Source organism: Vidua chalybeata, chromosome 1 (genome assembly GCF_026979565.1).
Source record: "Vidua chalybeata isolate OUT-0048 chromosome 1, bVidCha1 merged haplotype, whole genome shotgun sequence".
Lineage (NCBI taxonomy): Eukaryota > Metazoa > Chordata > Aves > Passeriformes > Viduidae > Vidua > Vidua chalybeata.
This window is the reverse complement of record NC_071530.1, coordinates 91,142,544-91,168,902: the sequence shown is the minus strand read 5'-3', so window position 1 is coordinate 91,168,902 and position 26,359 is coordinate 91,142,544. Positions and strand designations below refer to the sequence as shown.

The 26,359-nt window shown below is 37.6% G+C and overlaps 1 protein-coding gene across 2 annotated transcripts in view; it reads left to right on the top strand.

Moving 5' to 3' along the window:
- Positions 1 to 24,659, top strand: part of ANKS6 (ankyrin repeat and sterile alpha motif domain containing 6) — a 44,069-nt gene extending 19,410 nt beyond the window's left edge. For both annotated transcript variants that reach the window (XM_053954508.1, XM_053954517.1), the window contains exons 7-17: positions 719 to 929; positions 1,505 to 1,554; positions 2,557 to 2,760; positions 5,198 to 5,363; positions 7,419 to 7,588; positions 11,050 to 11,239; positions 12,615 to 12,731; positions 15,076 to 15,143; positions 16,420 to 16,536; positions 17,304 to 17,400; positions 22,822 to 24,659. In XM_053954508.1, coding sequence (XP_053810483.1) covers positions 719 to 929; positions 1,505 to 1,554; positions 2,557 to 2,760; positions 5,198 to 5,363; positions 7,419 to 7,588; positions 11,050 to 11,239; positions 12,615 to 12,731; positions 15,076 to 15,143; positions 16,420 to 16,536; positions 17,304 to 17,400; positions 22,822 to 22,871 — 1,440 coding nt within the window. In that variant the 3' untranslated portion in view covers positions 22,872 to 24,659. The remainder of the gene's footprint in view (positions 1 to 718; positions 930 to 1,504; positions 1,555 to 2,556; positions 2,761 to 5,197; positions 5,364 to 7,418; positions 7,589 to 11,049; positions 11,240 to 12,614; positions 12,732 to 15,075; positions 15,144 to 16,419; positions 16,537 to 17,303; positions 17,401 to 22,821) is intronic.
- The last annotated feature ends 1,700 nt before the right edge of the window (positions 24,660 to 26,359 follow it).

Genomic DNA, 26,359 nt, shown 5'->3' with positions numbered 1-26,359 from the left:
TTGAATAAAATTTATTTTGAGCAAAGTCCTTTTGTATAACAGTTTCCACGTATGTGATATCTGTATGGATGGAGGTAATAGGTACATAGTCCTAAGGTTTATGTTGTTTTCACAGCTGCTATTTCCTTGCCTTGCTCTTTTTCAGTTTATAGTCTTCCCAGACTGGTTAAATTATCTGTATAACATCACTGTATGGATTGTGGATCTTTAGTTTGACAGAAATACTATCAGAACTCTTCTGGTTTGCTACTGATTTTGAAAATCTTGGCAAGAAGCTTTGATGCAGATTACATAAGCTCATATGCACACCTCTAAAAAGCAGAAAATAGAGGTGCCACTCACTGCTTCCAGAGAGAGTAAAAATCGATGGTGAAATTGGAAGTTAATGGGAAAATCAAATATTTTCTATGTAGCTGCAAAAATTCCCTATTCAAATTGCCCTAATGCTTCTGTCTACTTTGGCCTTCCAGGTACTGTGGAAAAACATTTTAAAATATTTTCCAGGTAAAAAATAAGGGAAGAGATAATTATTACACATGCAGATTACACTGAAGGATTCTGTTGGTAATTGCAAACCACTTTTAACATTGCTTTTTAGCTTATTTCAAAAACTCCTTGTTAAAATTATCGCTTCTGTAAGGATTGCTTAATTATACATCTCTTTTCCTCTTTTTTCTTTTTGTTGGAACTAAACTGTTGTGTCTTCTTATCAATCTAGTCCTGGTGGAGCAGGATGTCCAATCGATTCCGCAAGCTGAAGTTGACTCAAACATTGCGCCATGGATTTCCTTCTAATCATTTTGTGCCTTTTCCGGATGAGACTGAACCATCATTAAATTCCACTATAAAAATAGCCTCACAGAGTGATACAGACATCTCTGGAAACCTTGAAGCTGCTACAGCTTGGAACACAAATAACAAAGCTAGTGGTAAAGGCAGAGTTGTCTTGTGGGAAATGAGCTCTTGTGGGGTAGTCAGGATGATATTATTTCTGATTTATTGGTTTAGTTCTGCTTTAGCTTAATATAAGTGAAAAAATGTATTTGTAGTCTGTACAAATAGAGATGTTTGTACTCATTGTTGATCATGCTGAGTGCAGTAGCATTTAAGCAGGAAAATACTAATATAACCATGTTACTGTTCTTTAGTAAATGCCATTAAATTAAGACAGGTCACTGAAAAGTGTTAATATCTTCCATAAACTAATTTATGTAATGAAGACCAATTTATTTAAGCAATAAAGAAATAATTCTGAAAAGAAAGAAATTGGAAAAGCCCAGTTTGTACATCTACTGAAATTGTACAGCTCTCCATGAAAATCCCCCACTATCTTCAATGCAGAGTAAGACTTGGCTTAACTTTAGCTGAAGTGCATGAGAGTGTCACTGGAAATCTTCATACTGTGTGCATACTGAGGATAAAGCTGTTGTTTGTTTAAAAACCTTGAGCTAGCCTTAGAAGTAGAAACATGTAAACAACAAAACATAATTTATGTATTTTTCAGGTGCAAACACTGTGAAAGGAGGAAAGGATGATGAATTATTGACAACTATGGTACGTTGCAGTGTTCTTGGTGTTTCAGCCTAATTCAGAGGGTCATGTAGCTCCTATAATTTTTACAGTTTTTTGCCTCCTGTCCAAGTTACTTCTAGAAAAAGATGCTTGTAGTCACTAGACATTAACTGATAGGCTTTAACATACCAGTAGTTCTTAGACTAGAATCTACTACAAGTCATGTTATGTGGAAGCCATACTGACCTCTTTCAAGAGTTACCCATACCTTTGTTTGATCAGCAATTAAATAGTAAAATAGCTGCTTAGTTGCTGACAAGCAGTATGAAGTGAGGAAAACATGGATGGAACATGGTACAGTGGAGGTGTGAAATTACTAGTAGAGGCAACCATGAAATATTTAGTTTGGGAGGTGTATTTGTGTTATTCTATTTCTTCTTTTCTTATGCTGTAGCTTTATATTCCCCTGCAGCTTACTCCCTGGTGATGTCATTAAATTTGGTTGGTTATTATCTTTATGTTCTTTTGTAAGGAGTTTGAGTTCTTTTGTAAGAACTTTTGATATGACTGGCTGACAGAACTCCAGGGAGCAAGATCAGTTGTGGTGGTTTTATCTCTTTCTGCAGTAAGCATACAGCAGGAACATGCAGTTGCTCACTGTTTCCAGTCATCCTGTCTGGGAGTACAGAGAGGACTACATTGTTATTTCTTTGGAAATTGGTTGTTATTCTTGTGAAAGTCAACTTGAGCAATATTTTGCCCAGTAAAGGAAGAGACAGTTTCTGCAGCTTAATAAGCTATGTTCATTGTATCAAATGAATAAGCATAATACTGAGGGGTGCCACAATGTTCATTGATTTTTCTCTTATTATGTATTGCATTTCTCCTCAAATAGTACTTTTGTGACTCATTTCTATTCTGTTTAAATGTGTTTTCATCTTTTTGCTTAACTTAATATTTTGAAACGACGTCACCAGGTCCCAGTAAACTTTCTTAAGAAGTGACTCTTTCCCCCCTCCCCCTTTCTTTGTTCCCCTTTCTCAGCTGAGGAGTAGTGCTCCATTTACCAGGCTGCCCACTGATAAGCTAAAAGCAGTGATACCACCTTTCTTACCACCCTCAAGCTTTGAGCTTTGGAATTCTGACCGAACCCGACTCAGCAAAGATGGCAAAGCTGAACAGATGAGAACTGCCTGGCCACAGAGAGCAATCAAGCATGATTTTAACAGCAGTGGGAACTCTGATATAGTAAGCAAACTAAATGTGTACGAAAATACTGTGTTTTGCCCTGGCCCTGTTGACTGGTGAGCCACTCTGTTTCTGATTAGAAATTACTTTTAACCCACTGTTTCAGCAATGACTTGTCCTTTTAAGCAGTGCTGCTTAGGAAAAATGAACATCTGTATGGAAGGAACATAATGAAACAAAAGTTCTGTATGAAGTGAAATGATTCTTTCTTAATTTGGTTTGGTTTTGGGGGTTTATTGATTTTGTTTGGTTTTTTGTTTTGTTGGGGGATTTGGTTGTTTGGTTTGTTGTGGTTTTGGTTTTTTGTTGGGTTTTTTTTTTTTTTTTGGTTTTTTTTTGCTGTTAACCAGAACCACCAACAGTGTGGTAGAAACTGCTCTGGTTTGAAAAAAGGACCAGAGACAGTGAAAAAGAATGACAAGTGCTCAATTTTTAGGAACTGAGGAAGAGGGAAGAAATATCAGTAAGACCAATATACAGGCATAATATTCTGAAAGATTAGCAATAGATAAAAATGTAGCAAGTAGTGATCAAGTGGACTTGAAGGCACACAGCTTTAAACTGGAAGTACTGTAAAACTGGAAAAAGTCTTGATTATTTATGTTTTTTTATAGAAGGAGCTTCTTGCCTGATTCTACCATGTTTTCAGTGAAGATGCAAACTAAAAGAAAAATAGGTGGTTTGTCTTGAGATAAGAAATTAAACAACCTTGACAGCCTTCTCTTTCATAGTTGGAGAAAAAGGAGAAGTGCTTCCTCCCCTAACTGTAGACTGTAATAGTTAGATGTAGAGAAGATCAATCCAGAACTGTGTTTCAATGTCAGTTCTAGATGTGGGACAATGAAGACATTTAGGAGGAATTTTTTTTCTCTTTCCTTTTTTTATGTGGACGCTAGCTAAATACCAGTAGAGGTGACTTAGGTGGAATAAGGCAGACTAAGGAAAGTGACATAACAAGAAAGTAACTGTTTATAATCTCAAAAAAAGATGGTTGTAATAACATAACTGGATAATTGGCATGTGCATAAAGTGAGGAGCAGGGAAAGTAGGGGAGGACTAGCCATCAGTCCTTCTGTGAGGAAAGAAGGGTCTTGCTTGAGGGTATGGAAGTGTCGGGATCTGTTGATATTTAAATGCTCCCAAGATCGTAGAAAATCTCTGTCTTTCAGCCCCGCTGCCAAAGAAGGAGTCGTAATTCGTCTGTGCTGGTTTTCAAGGTTGTTTATTTCTTCTTATCTAAAATATTTTCTCTCTGACCTGCAGCAGGTCTGTCTCGCAGGACAGCATGCGGGGCTCTGCCCCTCAGTGGGATATTACAAACATTATATACTAGAAACTACATGTGCTATATTTACAATAACGTGCCAATATCTATCACCCATGTTGAACAGTCTGTCCCCAGCCTAAACCAATAGAGAAATGCCAACACCACAGTGAAACATGGAGGGCATGAAGAAGAAGAAAAAGGACAAGGCACGCCCAATTTTCCTCCGTCTTGCCCTCTTTGACCCCTTATCTAGAATCCTAAAATTCTACTTTTGCACCCGTGCCACACTAATTACTGCTTATATCAAACACTCAGAGCTTGTAATTCATCCTGTAAGATTGAAAACTCTTTTCCATGGATAGAGGTCAGAGACAGTTTCTCTCAGGGCTCTGTACAGGGGGGTTCCTGACCCCCTGCCAGGATCCCAGACCTGCCAGGGCAGCCACAGGGATGTCCTGGATTCCCACACAGAAGGAGGGAAACAATAAGTCAGAGATGGAAGAAGTGATTTGAGCAACAGATACAAAAAACTTTAAAAAGCTGAGCTGCAAAAGCTCATATGTCAAGTGGTTGTTAGTGGCCAATGGTGTAAAAGCAAAAGAAATGAAGTAGGATGTGGCTGAGGATTTGGGTAATGTATAGCTAGATCAGTAGTGCCTCACTTAATAAAACTCAATAAAGTGGTGCAGCTGCTGCAACTGGTGGAGAGAAAGTTTATATCACTTCTTGCAGCTTAGTTTGTAAGAAACAAAGATAGGATGGATGGGAAGGTGGTAGCTGTTTTGTAAGATGGGAGAGACAAAGCCAGGATTCTGCAGGAAAGAAATTTCGCATGGAATAATTTTTTTTCTTTCCCACTGCTTGTAATACTGTGTATATCATATCTCAGGTGCATCATATATGCTCATTTTTGTTGGCCAATGATTAAGAAGAATTAATGGCTTAATGTAGTGTAATTTATTTCATTGAATAAATTTATTCAGTATATAGATATATTTATATAAGTATATATTCAGTATATATGTATATGTAGAATAAGATTCTTTCTGATATCCCCTTTGTTCTTCAATGGAAGTTTCAGAACTTGGGATAAATAAAATAGCAGTCAAAGTTTGCTCTTTATTTTTCTCAGTAAAGAAAGAACAAATTATTTTTCATTTTGTTTTCCAGACATCTGTTAGCAAAGGTACTAGACCAGTCAAATTACCAACATTTGCAAGAAGACCAGCATCTCCTTCAAATTCCAATAACTTCAGCCATTCTCCCCATTCTTCTGGTGGATCTAATAACATTGCAGGAATTAATAGGCATGGAGGAGAACTGCATAACAGATCAGGTACCATTTTTAATAAGAAAGTAATTTGTATCTGATTCAGTAAAAAAATTAGTGTTTGTGATGATAGTAGAATATACTAAACCTTTTCTGAGCACTCCTACTATTGTAGAAACAAGGCTTCTGTAAATTTAGCGGACATGGGATTGAACTTCAAACACCTTCATACGGGAAGTAGAGCATCACATCTGTTACAGAAGTCTCAGTGGTCAGCCCATCTCATGCAGATTTTACTGGATCACCCATGGTGAATCAGGTGGATGCTGGTTCATTGCACCATGCGTGTCTGTCATGGTTTGACACTGGCGCAATGCCAGCGTCCCCATGAAAATACACCTTCCCAAATAAATGCTGTGAGATGTTATCAGGAACGGAGTAGAGCAGGCCCAAGCTTAATAACAAAGTTAAAAAACTTTATTAAACTACTACTACTATAGAAGGCACACACACTGAATACAGGGTGAGGAGCCTCTAAAACACCCCTCCTCCTCCCAATTTCCAAAACAACCACCATGAAACATCACCCGGGATTCCTGATCAAATTACCACCCTTCAGATAATCAATACTCAGTCTATCAAGGGAGAGAGGAGTCTCTCTTGTGCCATAGACCCCCCCCCTCCCCAAGGAAACACAGTTGCCACCTCCTGTGTTTCCATGTCACACATGGCAACTGCCCGGAGAAAATCTGCCAGTGTGACACTCTCCTTTCCATGTCACAGTGCTCTCACCACTGTGCATGGACAGACTGCTCATAGGGTTTCTTTTCAAGGATGCTTTGCAAAGGACTAAAGAAAAACAACAGTTCAGTTTCTCATTTTGGGACCACAGTCGTCCCCCCCATTTTCTTCCTCCCCTGGGGCCGAGGGTCCAAGAACAGAGATCTTCTTCTCTTCTTCTTCTCTGAAGACAGAGGGCATCACCACATCCTCCTCAACTTTTCTCTGCTCACTCCACTCCTGTCACTCTCAGCTGCTGAAGCAGGTCTCTTGGTTCACCATTGCATCCCCCTAAAAATGCAGTCTCTGTTGCAGGAGAATTTGGTTTAGTCTATGGCTAACAAGAAAAGTCCAGCCAAAAGCCACTCCATCATCTCCTCCCACCTAAAAATTCCTTCTTCTAACATCTCAGGTCTCGGACTGTCTTTCTTCCACTACAAATCGAAGAGGAGTAGTATTTTACAAAGCCCTCATTTCCCAGAAAGGGTTAAAAGTTCAGACTCCCTGTATGGCTGAAATCTCTGCCCAGCATTCTCGACTCCCACACTGGGCATCATCCCCCCCGCCTCCTTCTCCTCTGCCGGCAAATTTCCAGGTGCCGTCAGGCTCTCTGTCTCTCCCTCTGGGGGGAGGCGGGGGGGGAACAAAGGCATCTCTGCTTCTCTCCACTCTTCCATCCGCAGGATCTGGCTCGGTTCCAGAGCTTCAGCCCCTCGGCCTACCTGGACAAGGCCTCATGGCTTCCCCTCCCCCACCCAGCCCATGGCTGGGCAGGGGAGAGTCTGCACTGCACTCTCTGAAGATGGGAACCAAAGAGACAGCTCCCCTGGGAGTTCTTGCTTCTAACCCCCTGTGTTCTCAGAGGTGTGTCCATACTTTCAGTGGTCACTCCAGGTGCCAGTATCCAAACCTGACCACTGATTGGTTTGACCCAACTTCCCGAAAAAAAAAATTCACTTCCATGTCAAACCACAACAATGTCATAGAGCTGACTCCTATGCCTGTTGCTTAATATTGTTTGAAATAAAAAACAGTTTTCAATTAAACCAAAGCTGCACACATTGTACCTGGTAGTTGTTGAAGATAATATGGTGAAATGGCTTATGAAAACTATGTCCAAGGGTATGAAAGTCAGCTCTGTGTGTATATAGACAGGGCTGGCTTCCCTCTTCTGCTACTGATTTCTGTTCTTTATTCTGGAAGCTGCTGGAGAGATCTGAACCTTGCAATTGTCTCATGCTTCAACCAGTCAGTTTTTAAATGAAAGTGATTGTTTGAGAGTTAACAAACATTTCAAAATTATGGTTTCCTTTACTGGGTTTATTTTATTTTTTGTTCTAGGTGGCAGTGCAGATAATGTTTTGTCTCAGATTGCAGCCCAAAGAAGAAAAGCAGCAGGCTTACCTGAACAGAAACCCAGCCAACAGCATAGTCCAGTCCAGTCAACTCCTTCATCTACTGTGTCAGATTTGCAGTGTGCTCAAATTGTTGGCAATGGACAAGTTGTAAAGGTAATATTTGCACTGCAAATTGGCTAATAGGTCATATCTTAGTCATGGCTGGCTGGTGCACAACATTGCACAGCCAAAAAAGAATGACCACTTGTTAGTGGAAGCTTTTCTGCTCTACAAGTCTTACTGTTAAGTGAAAGTTCACAGAGGATGAAACCTAATAATAAAACATTACTTTACTTTATTATTAATTTCACTCTATATTAAAAAACAGTAATTGTAATGCTTGATTTTAGGGTAGATCTGCACTCTTATGGTTTCTCATTATTTCTTTCTATGGACCAGATATAGTGTTCTATGTTAGTTATTCCTAGATTTTACCCTGAAGTGGTATAGTTAGTTTCTCTAACTAGCTTCCCTTCAAAGGCTCAACCTGAATGCAGAGTATGACATAATTTGTACCAGGATACGGTGACCACAACAATATGCACATAACCAGTCTGGTCCACTGGTGTTGTCATCACCAAAGTCGGGTTTTGCACCTGAGTCCGTACTGTTAGTGCTGACTTATCTATAAATTCCCTGGAATAGCTTTGTTCTCACGACCTGCACATTTTTGTGCACGTACTTTGAAGTTCTTAACTGCCTTATACAACATTTTTAATGGTTAAGGTTTTAAATCTTCACGATCTGCAGAGACACAAACTAGAAAGCAGCATCATAACAGAAGATATGACATGCTATTGAGAAATTGATGGGTTTATTTATATTGGGAAACATTGCATTTCAGAGAGCAAGAGAAGGAAAACACAAAATTTGGGGTTTATGTTCTAATGCCTTGTATTCTGGAAATGTTATAATACGTGAGCAAGAGCAAAATCTCTCCAACTTTTGCTTATGTAATCTCCAAGCAGCTAGTTTTGTTTTGTTTTGTTTGCATTTTTCAATGAGATTCTTCAAATTCTGCCTGAGGAAACAAAAATGACCAGAATATAAAATTAATACTTTTACAATCTCATTCTGTGATGTCTTATATGGCAACCATACACAATATTTGTATTTAATCAGTACATAAAAATGATAAATGAAATTTCAAAGTTGTTCAGAAATTACATGGAAATTTCTGGAGGACAAAAAAATCAGAAAAAGAAAAGGTGCAACTACCAATGCTGAAACAGTTTCCATGAATAGTCACTTTGTCTCTGATCTGTCAGTCCTGATTCTGGAGGGGCTACTGGTTGCTTATCAAGATGAGATTGGGAGCTAAAATTTCTAACTCAACTGGAGCACCAGAGTCTAAGGATTCATACCAATTCTTTGGCATATGGTAATCTTTCCTCTCTTTCTATCCTGTGTAACTGCTCCCTGAGTTATAAATTATCCATCTCTTTTTCCTGTAGACAAAACCCTTTTATCGTCCTCTTCCCTCATTAAAGTCTTCTCTGCAGAGCAGCTACCAAATGCTTTTTCTTTCAGAGGTGGTCTGACCAGTATGTTTTAATTAAACTCTCAGTATTTCCTCTCAGTTTGTTTTTAACTTGGAAGTAATTTCAGAAGAGCTCCTTGTGTGCCCCCCAAAAGTCTCATTTTTCTCCTGTGCCTGTGAGCTTTGGGCTGCAGATCCAGTGGTCTTTTGTTGCAACAATGCTGCCACTAAGAAGTTAACCTGCTGTTTCCACTCACATTAGAGGATAAAAAAGTAGTGAAGTGCAATGTGCTGCAGATCATCTTCTGGAAAGGCTGTTCATTGTACTGCTGAAAAGATTTTTAAACAACATTTATACCACTGTTTTGGAAAGGCTTGAAGCTTTTTCATGTGCTCTTTGCTTAGATGTCTAGACAAGTTTCATTCTATTCACTAGTAACAAAACATGCCATAGTGTGGATCTCACTACAGATATTCAGGTATCACACAACTGAGGTGATTTTCAGATATTTCTGGTGGGAGAACACAATCAAATATGGATCCACACAGGCTGCCAAAGCTGGCAGTGTGTTATTGTAATCAGCAATGTAAATGGTGGAAATTTAATGTCTATATCCATTGAGGAATGACTTGTGTCTTCCCATTAGGATCATGCTGTCTAAACTTGGAAATAACTCATCTAAAAATGCAGTGATATTACACTGATCAATTTTGCAAAGCTTACCCAGGAGGGGTGAGATGGTGCAAGCTTTAAAGAAAGGAAAAGAAAAAAAAGAATAACATATTACAGGACGATGTAATTTAAATAAATGCAGACAGTGTGCTAGGGAGGGAAGACCATTCTGCAACACAAATGGCCAATAACAATTTCGATGGAAATTTGGGACAGAAAGTTGAAATGAGTTCATGATGCTCTTCAAGGGGCTCTCAAGTTTGTATCATACTACATTACTTCTAGTCAATTCAGTGCAGGGCTAAGGAAGTATTACATTCTGACATAGGATATAGTAATGGAAGAATGTTACCACTCAAATGAGTTTTATCTTTTAAATCTGCATCTTTTTCATTAACTAGAAATGTTCCATTTATACCACAGCACAGAAGCAAAATTGTAAAGATAGGAACCACTGTCATTCTCATTTCTTGCATTGTTACCTAGATCAATTTTTTATCAGTTTGTTGTAGTAGCCTGAGTGACAAAAGGTATTTAAACTCTGAATTCAGGAATCCAGTAAAAAATCACCTCCTTTTTGCGTCATACAGTGCAGACATCAAAATGTATATGTAGATCAAAGAATTTAGGAGATGAAGTGCATTGATGGTTTTTGGAAAAGACTGTTGATATGTGTACATATATATATTCTTACTACCCATTTTAACTCATGTATTTTCCTGTTTTCCATAGCTACAAACATATTAAATATTTGCTAAATTCTTAATAAATCACTTGACTCCTGTTAGGTAATAATAAATTTGAGGATTGGCTGGAAACTTCCATTCCAGTGCAGCAAGGGGTTTAATGTGCCCAAAACTTAGTTTGTGCTTGCTACATGTTCTGGTTAATCCAGCATGAAGTGCTACTATAAATTAGTATCTGTTTTGAAAATCTTTAATTGAGACTTAAATCTCTGAATGAAAATCCCTATTTTCAAGTCAAAGTCATTTACTTAGTTTCTGTTTTTAAACTGTTTTCATTTCTAATGCAAGTTTTACTTCTGCTTCTGCACATTCCAAAGGAGGTGGGAAGGTGAGTGAGAGACTGTGTGGTGCATAGGTGCCACCTATACTTAAACCATGGTAGTCCTTTTAGAAAAAGAAAAATTATAGTGTTTGTGAGCAGTTTTTCTTTACAAGAAATAATTTTCCTATTACAAAATTGCAGCCTTAATAAATGTATTTTTCTTAATATTTTTGAGATGAGAGACTTCAGTCTGGGATAAAATCACTATTGCTTCTATTATTTCAATTCAAGCAGAAACTTGTGACTACATGGTCTCAGAAATGGTACACAACTTAAGTAATATTGAAGCGTCATGTATAGGTATACATTTTTTGAGTTATTTTTTAACTCAAATGACTGTATCATTAACTGCAGCAAAAACTGGAGATGAACAAAAGACCTCCATCTGGGACTTCATCTACGTCTAAAAGCACATCACCAACTCTCACACCTTCTCCATCACCATCCCCATCTCCTAAGGTTCAAAATGCAGAATCTTCTGTCTCTTCTTCTCACAGACACACCAAGAGCAATGGCTCCAGCAGTGGTACCATTACAGAGGATGGTGAGTAGCTCACTGTAATTACTTGAGATACATTCATCCAGAATAATATGTGTTTAAAGCTATAACTATAGTGGACTAGTGTGTATCTGCATGAGAGTGAAGTCTCTCTTCTTTATTATGGTGTTTCTTACAGTGAGATTGGTGTTCCTGCACAAACTTCCTTTTTCTCTCCCAAAACCTGTGTTTCTTTCCATCTACAGAGAGACTGGTATCACCTCAAAGCTAGCATAGACTATTTAGGTCGGCGACTCTTACATGGCCATATTTTCCCTCTTCATGTCTTAAGTCCTGATTTTCACCCTTTGCTGAGGGTACAAAATGCACTTTGTCCACACTAGAATTTTTTTTTCCCTTAGTAAATGCAGAGAAGCACATCACTACAGAGATATATTTTTCATCCTTTGCAAGTCATAGCTACATGAAGTTAAGAGCTGTAGTGCATTTATTTTTCTGAATCGTGAAAATAACCTTATTACAAACTCTTTTTAACTTAAAATCCTAAGAAAGAATGATGATGTTATTACTTTTCCAGTAAGATTAGTATCTTTAAAATTAGACTTTCAGGTCTAGATTACAACTTTTTAAAAGTCATTTTACTGCATTGGAAAAAGGGTATCAACAACTTTGTTTTCTCTTGTAAATATTTCAAAAAAAGTGAAGAAAATAACATGACTTAGAACTTTTAAAATAAGGAATGGAGGGACTTTGTACTATTTTTGTTGTTTCTGAGATTGTCTCTGTTGATTTTGGTTTATTTTCACTTATGCCAGCTGTGTCCATTAACACTAATTCCATTTGACACTGAAGACAGATGATACTTGACCTTCTTTCTGTCTTCTTCTCATGGCTTAGCTGTAACATATTCTAGTGACTGCTGGAGCAAATCCTTTCATGTTTAGTGCCATTTTATAATGAGATCTTGATAACATAAGTGTTGCTGATTTTGAGATGCATAAAAGCAGGAGAACTCACTGTTGGATAACAAAGAGAATTCCACAAGCCATCAGCTGCTCTCATCTCAGTCAAGCTCGGTTTTGTGACCGTGCACTAATGCCAGGATTCTTTGAGTTCCCTAGTAGCAGAGAAGAGGTTGTTTGTCAGAAGGCCAAGCAGCTCTGGGTTCATTGTATTTGTAAGCTTTTGTAGTTAAGTGATCCTATAATTCAAGGGCTTCTCTCACTGATGTTTGATTCAGCAGCAGCAGTACAAATGCTGATATGCCAAGCAGTAGTCAGAAGAATAAGTACAGAAGGTCTGCAGTGTTACCTTTTCTTTCAAGTGAACTTAAATGAGTAGGAAAATTGATTTACGTTGACTGTTAGTGTGAAGGAACAGTAGGCAGCAGCATTCAGAGGTGTTCTTTGTTTCTTTTTAGGCAACCATTTGGTGGACCATCAACAACTTGGCCCTTTTCTGAGATCCAGTGATGTAGAGAATTATGAAAGACGAAACCATGTGAGAGTAAAAGAAGGCTCTGAAAACTTGGAGAAAGGTAATCTTACCTTACTGCTATGGAATAGAATAAAAGGAGGTGCTAAATAGTAGTAACGTGGCAAAAGCAGTAAGAGCTCCAAGAACCTTAGCTTGCTCCAGGGATGGAGGTAAGGAGACAAGGTAAGTGTAGAGCAAATAGAGTGGTAAAGCAAAGGACAAACTTGTTAAGCAAGAGTTGTAAAACTGAGAGGTTTCAGGTTTTGTTCAGCCTTAGAGTAATAGTACATAGGAACTGGAAGAGGGGTAGAGAAATAGAAAACATGAAGGGCCTACACCTGAAAGCGTTCTCTGTGTGTGAAAGGTGTTTGGTGTTATAGTTGTTTATGACAATAAGACTAGCTCAGATACCCTGAAAGTTTCTTCCCATATCATGGCCTACAGTTCTAAGCACAACAGCATGATGAAAAATGAGAAAGGTAACTTGTTGCTTTTCTCTCAGACTTCTTCGTTTCCGCCCGGCTCCTTTTTCCCGGGGCGCTGGCCAGGCGCTTCTGGGAGCGGTCGGAGATAGCAACAACCAACTTTGGGGTTCGTTTGATACAGACAGAGCTATTTTGAGAGCGCTACCATGACCAAGATAAAGAGACTCAAGAGACTGGACATTTGTGTGTCGTCCGAAGTAGGTTGTATTTGCTCGAACACTGCACGGACAAGTGACGGCGGAAGGGGGTTGGATCACAGCCTTTATAGGGAATATAAGAGATAAGGTAAAACCAATAGAAAAATGCCCAGTATGAATACATCACAGGTGAAATCCAATGGGAATAGCTTCAGGGGGAAGGGTAAATACACGTAAAAATACAGAATAGAAACTCCAACTTCACATTCCCGAAACGGAACTCCAACTTCCGATTCACAAAGCTTTCTGCTCCTTCTTCGTAGCCACGCACCACCACAGAAACTAACAACCTATAAGAAAAAAAAAACATTAATAATATACCTAAGCGTCATCTAATGAGAATTCTGTTTTCTTTCTCTAAGATGATATTTTTCATCCAACAGTATGGAGAAGTTCCCATCATACATTTTTAAAACTGTTTGCCTTTTCCCATGGATTAATGTCAGGGTACTAAAGCTTTTACTCTGAGACCACATCAACTTAGGCAAAGCATATCAAGTTAGTTGAAGTTAAGGTAAAAAAAAAAACAACAAAACCCTAGCAGAAAATAAGACTCAACTAGAATTTTTCTCTTTAGTTGTGTGTGGACTCTACTATGTAAAGAAGAAGTCTTCCAAAATAGTACATAGAAGTGTGTTTATCTCAAGGTACTTGATGTCTTTTGAGAAGCTTAGAATATGAGATTCTCTTTCACGTTTCTAGTGATGATGAAAGAAAAGGGAAAGTCAAAAGACAAAGAAGTGAAACAAATGAAAGTAAAGTATATTTGGTAATCGACTAGGGATGTCTTTAAAATGAAAGTGAGTTTATATGCAGAATATTAAATACAGTTTTGTTTTATAATGTAATAATTCATGTTCTTTATTTTGACTTTGACTACTTAGTTTAACTGACCACTTAGGTACTTAAGGGGAAAAAACAGTTACTCATGACAGCAAAGTAATAAAAAGAAAACTTTAGCTGAGAGATGTAGTGTGTAATTAAGACAGGTAATGTCATGTTATTCTGAAAGTGCACTTACACTTTTTAGCTAAATTTTAAATGTGTGGGAAGAGTCACTGTCAGGTCCTGCAACATTTAATTTCCTTAGGCTTTTAGAGGAAAGACAATATTCAGTGCTCTTAGCCTTGGGCTTGTAAAACTTAAATTCTGTCCAGTTTTCTTAGCTGGACTTCAGCTGTCTGTGTTCAAGATGTCTGGATGTTGGGCATGTAAGGAGAAGAGGGTTCAGAAAGGCCTGTGATGTATCAGTGTTTTGAATGAGCAGATGTGTGGTTGCTTGCTCTACACTCTGCCTTCCTGGATGATGACACAGAAATATGCCTTTCAGTTCCTTGCCTGCTTGAGGAGTTCTGCTGTCTAACCTGCACAATCTGGATCAGCCAACTGGGGCCAAGCACCTGCATTTTAGGCATTGAAGTGCCTTAGTTGCCCTTACTGATTTGGTTTTGTAAGATCCTTTAATGAGGTAGAAAGGGTGATACAATGGTGTTTATCCTAGCAAGGTAAGACTAGATGGAATTACAATATATGTAAGTAGGTGAGAACAGAGTAAGCCAATGTTTCAATTTCTGATGGAGAATAAATGGGGTTGGTTTTTTCTTACCATAAATAACTGTGAGAAATATAGGCTTTAATATATATTTTCAGTTTATAATGCTGAGATCATTACAATATTTTCTAATCTATGGGGTTGACTTTTTTTTTTTTTCTGTTACTACAGATGAGCTGACTGGCATCCTTAAAAAATTGTCACTTGAGAAATATCAGCCTATATTTGAGGAACAGGAGGTATGTCTTTTCTAAAAGATTTTTTTTTATTGTTTTAATGAAAGTAGGGTATAACACGTTGCATCAGATTTGTGATGCAGGATCAAGTTCTACAACCATTCCTGGATGCAGAGAGAACCTTGAAACATGGACCAAGTGATATTTGTGGTATTCTCCAGAATAATGGAAATAGCAGAGCTTTTTACACTTAACCTACAGCTTTTGTATACATAGGGTTTTTTTTCTCTCTCTGTTGTTACACTCTGCTTTTTCTATATATGTCTGTATCCAATGTGGCTAAACAGTTCATAGGACATAATATATCATCCCTGGACTCACAGCTGGAACCTCATTCTCAGAAGAACAAGGTGTGAGTCACTGAGGTGGCTGCTTTATCTTCTTTATCCGCTGTGCATAAGCAATAGGAGAATTAAATTGGGGATCGTAGGCATAATGGTAGATGAGAGCTGTGACATTGACTCAATGAAGGATGCAGTGAAAGGAAATGTTGCTGAAAATAAGTAAAAGTAATTCATTATAGTGCTTAAGGCAGGATCAGATGTGAGCAAATATTGTGTGCTTATTTGGTCAAAGAAAAGGGTAGTGAATGGACATGCAGTTAGTTGACATTGCTACAGAGTTCAAAATCCAGCACAAGCCCAGACAATTTAGCTGCATCACAATATATTGGGTTATTATTGTTCCTCTGCATGATAGGCAAGTGAGCATTGTGTAGAAATTAATATGCTTAGTGTGTGAAGGTTATATCAATATGAAAAGTTTCAGATATTTGTTCTTATCACAACCTTATGGATATGTTGTTATAAAAAGTGATATATGAACAAATCCTAGGTTTGTCTCAGGAGACACTGGAAAAGTAAACACAATATTCTGAAATTCCAGAAATACTTAGGGGGAAAGGGTGAAGAAAAGAGATAAACCTTAGGTTTATTCAGGTAGCTGCTACTGTAGGCAGAGGAATTTCTGTGGAGACGATATAGTCTGTATTAATGGAACTTGATGGGAAAAGAACTAAAAATCCATTAATATTTTGGATGTACTATCATGATTAGTTGAATGATTAACAGCAGATTAGAAACCTTACAACAGAGTGGTAAAGTGTGTACCATTTGGTGGTGGTAATTCATTAGAAATTCTTTTTGCACAATATTTACATTAAATCTATACAATTTAAAAAACCCAACAAACCACTGTAATTACTACCACCTGTAGTAATGAATCTTTGTGTAGGTAAATTTATGTTACCTTTTATTTAATCTTTTTTTTTAATATGCAGGTGGATATGGAAGCGTTCCTCACACTTACTGATGGTGATCTGAAGGAGCTGGGTATTAAAACAGATGGATCAAGGCAACAAATTTTGGCAGCTATTTCTGAACTGAATGCAGGAAAGGTACACTTTACTGTACATAGTGAATTATTTCAAGTTTTTTTATATAATTGATTCAACATACATTTTGAAATTCAGTTGCAGATGTTAGTTAGAAAAACTAAAATATTCTTTCCAAACGTAGTGTTTCATGTATTTGACTAGTAAAACGTCTTCCTTTGTGGCACATCCTCTTCTCTTTCAATAACTCTTTCCTAGTCCAGTGAACAAGCTACTTGTAAACTTGAGCAATTTTGGAATTTCTGAATATTGATTTCAGCAGTGCTGAAAAGAATCATCTGGCTGCAATAGTGAAGCTAGAGAATGCAGTATAAGAGGAAGGGTGTCCTATGGTTAACATAACAGGTTTTGATTCCTCTGTGATCAGATGAATAGCGCTTCTCTTCTTGCTTTTTTAGATTTGAGGTCTGTGCTTTCTGACAGTGGAAGTTAAGACAAACAAAACACAAAGGCAATTTCCCTAAGTCAGTATCAACAGTAGTGATGAGGCTAAAAATTAGGGGAGGTGGATGATGTTCCATACAAAGATATGCCATAAAGATAGAAAGAAAATAATGAAAGTGTTTCTATTGTTGTCTGATAGTTTCAGGAAAAGATTACTACAATGTTTTCTATATATGTCTATAAGGTAAGGATTTGTTATTATTTCTGATAGTATACTGAACATAGACACACATATTGACACATTTGTTGTGTACTCTTAATATAAAAATTCATTTTTTAAACAGAAATTTAAGAATACCTTATTTTATTTTATTGTTCTTTTACAGGGTCGAGAGAGACAAATTTTACAAGAAACTATACACAACTTCCACTCTTCCTTTGAGAGTAGTGTTAGTAACACACGACCGCCTGGTCATTCCCAATGTAAGTAGCACCTGAAATTAATTAAAAAATTAATTGCAGGTTGAATCACAGAATCACAGCATCAGTTAGATTGGAAACACCTCTGAGATCATACAGTCCAACCTGTGACCCAAGACCACCATGCCAATCAGACCATGGCACTGAATGCCACGTCCTGTCTTTTCTTAAACACCTCCAGGGATGGTGACTCCATCATCTCCCTACATCTGCCTACGGAATGGGCAGCCCATTCCAATGTCTAATCACTCATTCAGTGAAAGAAATCTTCCTAATGTCCAAATGTGTGGATATTTTATTTAGTACTGGCTGGAAGACAGAATGTGACAAAAAAGCCAGTTAGCTGCTTTCCTGGCTAATGATGTAAGTCTCTTGCTGAGACTGTAGAGATTTCAGTATAAAAAGTAGAGGAATCTGTAAGATGTTTATACACCCTTCATTACTATCTGAAATAAGGATAAGATTTTTGTTGTGCATTGCTAAACACAGAAAATCGATGTAAGTATAGCAAGCCAGAGTATACAATACACTGTCTATAGTGTCTGTATGTACATATGTAGTATCAGTGGGAGCTGTTCCTGTATGATACGTACTTAACTTTAGCATACTCTTTACAGGAGACACTTTAGTATGATCAGGTAGAATAAATATATTCAAGATTTATAATTTAGCATAATGATTTAGGCAGCTATGTTAATTATATATTTATGTATATATGCATTTAGTTATTTTGCATAGGTTATATTTTTATATGATTATCTATAGGTGGTTTCTTTGGAATACATATATTCCAAGCACCAGTGTTATCTGCTAGCCAAGCTGGAGAAAGTGCCTTTTAAAATGTACTGTCTGTAACCAAAACATACAGGAAGGTGTTGCTGACCTGTAATAATTGAATACATTTCCTACACTCCCAGATATAAAAACTGCAAACCTCTGTCCTGCCAGCCACCTGAAACAAAGGCAGATACTCATCTGTTACTGCAGATTAAAGCATTGGGCATAACCTATTCCCACATGTACTTCTGTATCCATGTTTTAGTAGAAACAACAAAAGCCATTGAATAGCCTTGAGAAGTTCACCATGTTATAAGTGCTTCTTCTTCAATTGTTTATTTTGCTGATTTCATCTGCTCACAAAATAATTTCATTTGTTTAGGGGCTATGTTAAATAATTCAGGTATTGTATGCTTTAGGAAACCTTAATAATGAGCTAGTCCCAGTTGTTCCAATCTCAGTCAGCTGCATTTCACTAGATATGTGAAAGCAGGTGATAACTGTTGACCTACTGATGTCTTGGGGCAAACTGGGAATTGTTGGGGTAGTTAGTGAATGTGGGCTACTTCCAGTATTCTGTGTAGTGTGCTTGGCTGAAAGCCACTACTATCAGGTGTCCCTGTATGCTTTGTGCAACTTTCCGTTCTCAGCATAGTCAGCATGTGTGGGAACTTCTGGATGTCTCTTGGTAAGATCCCAGACCTGAAGAGCCTCTTCTGTAGGTATTACTAGGTGAGCAGAAGCTGTATGGGATTTGATTATGTGGTGCAAAGAACTGGAATTACTCAAGAACCAAAGAAGCATAGAGGTGTAATGTATCTCCAAGCAGCTTGCTGACCTGAAGTGTCTTGAAGACATCAAAGGACAAGAATGGTGGCTCAGAGTTGGGAACAACATCCTTTTGTAAGAATGGAGGCAACAGTTGCTTCTGTTGAGCTTTTGACAAGAGGCTGCAAGAAGGCTGCTATCAGAGATTTGGCTTTTGGGTTTTTGTGTGTGAGAGCTCCATGATACAGATTTGGCTGTGAAACAGAAACAGAAGCACTAACAGAGAAGAGGAAGAGAACATGTAGCTAAAAGAAGTTTCCGCACCAGGTAAGCTGCTTTTTATTGTAAGAAGTAGCAGTGGAATCCTTATGCAGTCTCTGGAACTTGAAGTAATTTCCAGGAGTGTGTAATATTTTAGAGCATAAGAGCAGCTGTACCAAGGCAGATCCAAGGTCCATACAGTTGTGTTCAACTTTTTCATCCAGTCTCATCTGACACTGATTTGAAGAGCTGCTTGCTTTCATTTGCTGTGAACTTGCCATGTCCTGACTTCTTTGCTTCATCGTACTGGATCAGAAGATACAGTAAGCAGTTGTTTCCTCTTCACTGCCTCCATGCCACTGATGATTTTACAGATCACTGTGATATCCTTCTTCATTCATGGTTTTTTTCAAGGGGAAGGCTTATAGGTTGCTTTGTCATTCCCCATACCATAGGTTTTCTAACCTCTTTTCCTTTTCTGCTATTATCTTTTCAGACTTGGGAGATACCAGCCTAGCATACAGTATTCAATATGTAGGCATATTATGGATTTACATGACAGACTGATGTTTGTTTTTCAGTTGTGTTCTATGCTTTCGATTCTCTTGCCCTTTTCTAGTTATTTCTGGTACTTTGCTGTGTTGGCTATAATTGAAGACTGGATTGGTATTAATTCGAATTACCTCTTACAACCCAGCTGATCTACTGAATTTGAGCTCACAGCCTATAACTTTATATAAACACACATACATCATGTTTTCCATTTGCCTTACTTCATATTACTTCATATTTAGCTTCACCAAATTTTGTCACTATCTTATTGTTTAGGCACAGATGTCATATGACATCTTTTTGCCAGTCTTCTCTTTACCTTTCTTTTTATTTACATGGATAACTTAGGAAGGTTTTTCCTTTCACTCTATATGCCCTTTCAAAATCATATATTGAATATACTGTTCATATCCTGAATATCCTCATGCAGATGCCTATGAAATACTAGTGGTCAATCTCTCTACTATGGAAAAATCACTATTTACTACAAACTTCTGTCTTCTGCCTCCCTAACAAATTATTTATCCACACAAGAAATTTTATTTTTACCCTGTGGGTTCCTTGTTATCTTAAGGGCTAATCTTGGACCTTGTGAAATGCCTTGTCAAAATCCAAGCATCAAATATCTACAAGATTGTTGGCACCTTCAAGGAATTCTAGTAGTTTGGTGAGGCAAGACTTCTAAAATCCCTTCTTGATTGTTTCCAACAAAATTTTAGATTGTTACAGCTTTTACTAATCTCGTTGGTATTAATGTCCACCTCACTGGTCTGTTTTCCTACATTTCCTGTTGAACCATTAAAAACATTTGCATCACTGTTATCACATCTCAGTTATGTGACAATTTGAACAACAACATGTGTTCTGTACACAGCAGAAGGATTAAGCTGCTGAACTGCTGCTTAATCCTGCTGCTTTTCTAGGAAGTCTGCCTTAGAAATTTGCTATTACTTGCTTTGTGTATTTGTTTCATATTCTTTTTTGCTAGTACTTCAGGTTAAGCTGTCTTGGACTCCCACATAAATGTTTCTGAAATGGAATGCTTCCACCCCACCCCATGCCAGGGACACTAGGTTAGGCTGTGTGAATTCCTTGCTCCAGTCCTTGCCTGACCTGCATAAGGCAGAGGAGTGTAAATGATTCAGAGGTTACTGAACATCCAATCCATTAGGTTTGGAGGCACTATGAATTCTGAACAGGCAAACAGTATTTGCATAGGGAATGTTGCCTCCATCTCTTTTTTTAATGGAAATTAGTTGTTCATTTTTAGAAAATTCTGATAAAATTACTAATTCCAAGAGTGAACATTTTGGCAGATTTTGACACTTTGGTGGTTCGTCTACATCTTGGAAAACTGACAATGCACGCTGTCCATGGTAACAGAAACTACTAAGAAGATACTGCTTCTTTATAGCCCAATGAATGTGTCCAGCAAACATAGACTTACTGTACTGCTTTGCCATTTAGAGCAGATAACCAGCCCATGGAGGCATGAGGCAAAATGATGCTTTGAGGAACAAAATGTGTGGATCCTTTGTCTGGATTCCAACTTCAGTGAAACAGCAAGTGGCAGCATGAAGTCCAGCTTTCTGAGAGAATGGGATTTAACAAATAATATTATCCCAGGAAAAGTTTCTGTTTGTAGTTTGAGGTGACCTTACAGGATTCTGGTAAAAAAGAAGATTGGACTTTCTGAATGCCTAGTTGCCAGGACTAATTGTTTAGTTTACTTTGGGGGGCTGTGTTAAGATTCATGCTCTCATTAACTGAGTGCAATCAAGAGGTTGAACAGATCTGGCAGTGGTTGGCAGCTTAATTGAAACAAATGACACCAAAGAAGACAGAATTGCATTTCAACACAAACTTGCCAAATCAGAAATGAAAAGCTGAAAAAAAATCATGTGAATTCTTAATGAAAAAAAAAAAAAGGGGGGGGGGGGAGAAAAGCAAATGAAATCATTTCCTCCAGAAGAGCAGACATAAAATATTATGTCCTAGAGCTGCTAGTTACAATAAATACCTAAGGAAGTGTTACATGTTAAATCCTCTGCTGAAAAATGGAAACACTTCATGGAAGTTCCCTTGCCCATTTATGGCTTGCAACAGAATTTGCCATTTCTGCAAAAATGACATGAAAAATGCAAGAGAGCATCCAAGGTTTATACTCAGAAGGGTACAATCTTTTTCTGCTGGGATATTTCTTAAACTCATTATGAAAAATTCTATTAAGATTGGTTGGAGGTAAAGCTAACTATCAGTTAACTTAGTTTGCCTTTTAATGCCAAGTTTATTGAAATGTTTGAAAGAAAAAGATCGGCCTTGTCACTTGGTACAGCATCCAGCTACTCTCCCCCATCTAAACAACACTTCTGATAGGTGGAAAGAAAAGAGAAAATCCAAACATCTGGCATGGGCAATGAACAAAGCCAGGAGATAGATATCAAAAGAATAAACTGAATATTCTCCAGACAAAAGTTTAAAGGGAGAGTAGCTATACCTATGATGAAAAAAATAATATGGTGTCATTCAGTCTAAAGTTAGTGGAAATTCTGGTCTTCCAGTTTCTTTTTATATATTATAGTATGTTACATATATTAATAGATACATACGTATCTGCAGATACAGAGTTGTTTGGGTATTTATTTTCATTTTTGGATTCAGACTCAAAAATATCAAGTGGAAATTTTCCAGAGGAGGGAGTTAGAGATTGAAGAGACAGAACTAAAAACAGGAGCAAAATCAATACAGATTTGCATATAAAAATCATATAGGATTCAGATAACTGCTTACTGGAAAGGTGCACATTGAGAAAAGAGGGACACTGGAAACTTTGTGGCAGTAGGTGACCTTTTCACACATGAGTTCGACTTTTTATACCTTCTCCTTCAAGGAGACAGCTTAAGCTGAGTAAAATGAATTACAGGGTCTAACTTAGATACTGATATAACAAGTACATTGGGAATTGTGGGCCTGTTTCCAGTAGTTGTGGAATTACTGTCTTGTTTACAGCTGTGAGTCTTGCTGGTTGCATTTTTTCAGACTTCTTTTTTTTTTTCCCTCTTTCAGCTCCTGGCTGCTCTTTAAAACCACAAGAAGCCGTTTCTTCTAAAAGGTAGCTGATGGAACAAAAGTGTGGTTTTATTTTATATGATGAAGTTTGACATCTGACTAAGTGAATCCATACAAATCCATACAAATGAAAATTTGAAAAGTTAGTCCTGATTACACTGACATAGGATTTTCTGCAGTAACATGCTTAAAATACAAAACTCGCAGAAAGGCAAAGAAAATAATAAAGAGATTGCCTCTATAGTTCAACCTAAGTGTTGAATTGTTCAAAGCATCAGTGGTCTGAATTTAAGAAGAGCAAAGTCAGAAGAGCGGGAAGAATGGATGAAAATGCAAGAAGATGGATGTTTCATTCCACTCTTGCCCATAGATGAAGAACCCATGGAAGACCAACATAGGCACAGTCAAGAGCAACAAAAGCATGGAAGAAGGCAAGAAGGACATCACAAATTGTGACCTTTCTACATGGGGAAATACATAAGCTGAATATGCTTCTCTTGATTGTATACAGATAAAGTAGTGTAGATTGAAAATGTAATGATTTAATGGGAAGAAATATAAAGGAGAAGTAATGCTGCATTCTTCAATAACCAAAATATACTTTATCTATTCAATATTATGAGGTTAGAACAGCAGTAAAAGTAAAAACAAAATACCTATTTGTAAAAACAGCACTTTATTTGATTAAATGTGTAATCTGTCACCAATATTTAAACAGAAAGAATGTTAAAATATTGCTGACTTTTTTTTGAGAATAAAACCATTTACGTGATATTGGCTGGGGTTTTTTGAATAGTAACACTAGCATATCCTTAAAAATACATTTTTGTAACTTGATTTTGTAGCAGTTTTGAAACAAAATTTACAGTAATTACAAGTAGAAATAATTTTTTTGCTTAGTAAATACAATTTTTGTTAAGCAGTTAAAATGCAAGTCATCAGGAATTAAAATAGAATTCATCCGAAGCCTCTGACACTATATTTATCTTTCTGAAGACTCAAGTACTGCAGATAAGGGCAAGAAGATCTTGGAGCCCTAATTACCTGAGTGCCCTCAGTATATAACTAAAGATTTTACATTTCTCCATGCTTCTCACTGTACTGATAGCTCATGGCTGCTTTTTCTGCCTTTGAGAGGAGGTAAGTTTGAGACAGAGTCCTGTACTGTGTGTCTGTGTGTCAGGGCTGGCACGGGCAGCTCTTTAAACTCTGTGTAGGCGGCGGAGGTCTGGTCAGTACCGTCACCAGGGCCTCAAAAGCCAGCATCTCACTGGGCTAGACCAGAAGTTTGATTCAATTGTTCAGACCTCCACTGGCATTTGCCAGGCTCTAAGGCATCCAAAGCACCCAGAAGGAATGCCAGACATGACACTGCATGAGGGTTATGATCAGGTTATTCATTGCAGCCATTTGGACAAAGAGACCATTCAGAGATGGGGACTGTAATTTCATTGACTTGTCCTGATTTGTCACAGACTTTCAAAGGTGAATGCTTTTTTTTTTTTTTTTCCTGTTTACTGTTCATGTTCTGTGCCCTCCTTTTCAGTTTAAATGAAAATCTTTGTTGGCAAACTTTGCTTACCTCATAATGAAAAGTGATACCTTCTGAGTTTTACCAAAGAAGGAAATCCTACAAAAACCAATTCTTGTTATGATTCAGTCTAGCGTTATAGGCTTGACTAATCTGGAGTTATTAACCTGTGATTTTGCTGAGGAGTACTGTTATTTTACAAGAAGCTTTTATAAGTTTCTTTGAATTTAATTTTCTTTTTCTGTACTTTAAGCATTAATGAAGGTCTGATTTTAAATAAAGATACTTTGTTATCTGGAAATTATTCAAGCAGTCATCTATAGTATTTCTCATGCTTCAGCAAATGCCTTAGAAGCCAGGTACTTTCTCAAGGGAATAACTTGGTTTCCAGAGTGAAGGGGACCATAAGAGTTATTGCAAAGAGATTTCTTTAATACTGAGATCAGCTTAATTTACAATTGCTTGGCTTGTCTGACTCTGACACTAATAGCCTCAAACTTGCCACTTTATTTTATTTCAAAGCCCTCTTGGCAGTACAAGGGTGCATTTAGTGGGAACAGGCTTTGTCCATTAAAACTGAAACTTCTTGTGCTATATTTAAAGCTCATTTGGAACACTTAATTTCCAGTCTCTCAGAAGTTTGTATTATTGAAATAAACTGTTAATGCAATGTCCTCCTTAAAGTGTCACAGCAAGGAATTTTTTCAAAGCAATTTTTGCCACTTGTCATTCACAGCATTCCAATGTGCATTAAAACTTAATGGAGTTAACATGCAGTCATAAAAACAAAAGCAAATAGATATTTGAAGTATGATTGCCATATTCCCAGCATTGCACCTATAGCATTTTAATTGGCCTCTTACTTCTCTTGCGTTTTTATTTGTAAGTATGTTCAAAATAGGTCTGTCTGGTCTTAAGAGGAGTGGGATATCAAGGCTGTTAGCAGAAGCACAGGGTAGTCCTGTACAGGAACAGGGTTCTTAAAGGTGATAAACAGGTTAGTGTGAGTGTTGGAAAGCAGACCCATTCAAGACACTTCCTTATAAATAACCTAAAAGTATTCTGTGTTCATGTATACACTTGATGCGTAGCTGTGAGTTCTTGCTTTTAATAAGCCTATGTGATTTGTTACTCCACAGAATTGGTAGCCTCCAATTAGTTGGTGCAGAGATTTCCTGGTTTTCTGAGTTGTGGAACAAAAACCATTGCACAGACAGCAGCCAGCAGTGTGCTAGGTTTGATGACAACGGGCTTGATTTCAACTGTTCTTTTTCCAAGTCACTCTCTGCTGCCGTTAAGAATGGCATTCTTCCTAAAAATGGGAAGAATGAATAAATAGAAAACAAATTTAATAAAAGGTAGAGATAGAAGCACAACTACTAGGTTGGGATTTCTGGTTTTCTTCCCAGGATCTTTCCAGCCTCTCTTTTAGTTTTTTTTTTTTGAATACTCAGAATTAATATTGAATGCCCTGGCGTTCACTTACTACAACAGCTCAGGATGCCAAAGCACTTACTGTTTATCACAGACTTAGTTCAAAATCTGTTGCTCATATCTTTACTTAGAGCAAACAGAAAGTGTCATTCTCTGTGCTAGTAATTAAATGGTGTAAGCAGAGATCCACTTTTCCAGCTGCTTGGGCCGCAGAATACAAAACAGTAAGCTCCAGTTTATAGATGCTCCTAAAACATTATTTTATCTGCTATCAGGCATTTGAATTGCTTATTTGGTATATGTGTCAAGCACACAAACTGTAGTCCTTAGCAATGCCACAGATATATTTTACACAATGACAGAATGACTGAGGATGGAATGCGCCTTTGGACTACATCTTGTCCATTGTGCTCCTGCTGAAGCAGACCACATAGATCTGGTTGTCTGGGACCCTGTCCATTGGTCTCCCATCATCCAGTGAGATGCTCTTCATAGAAAGCTGTCAAATTTGTTAGACATTATTTCCTCTTGTGAATTTGTGCTGACTACTCCCAACACCATCTTAAACTA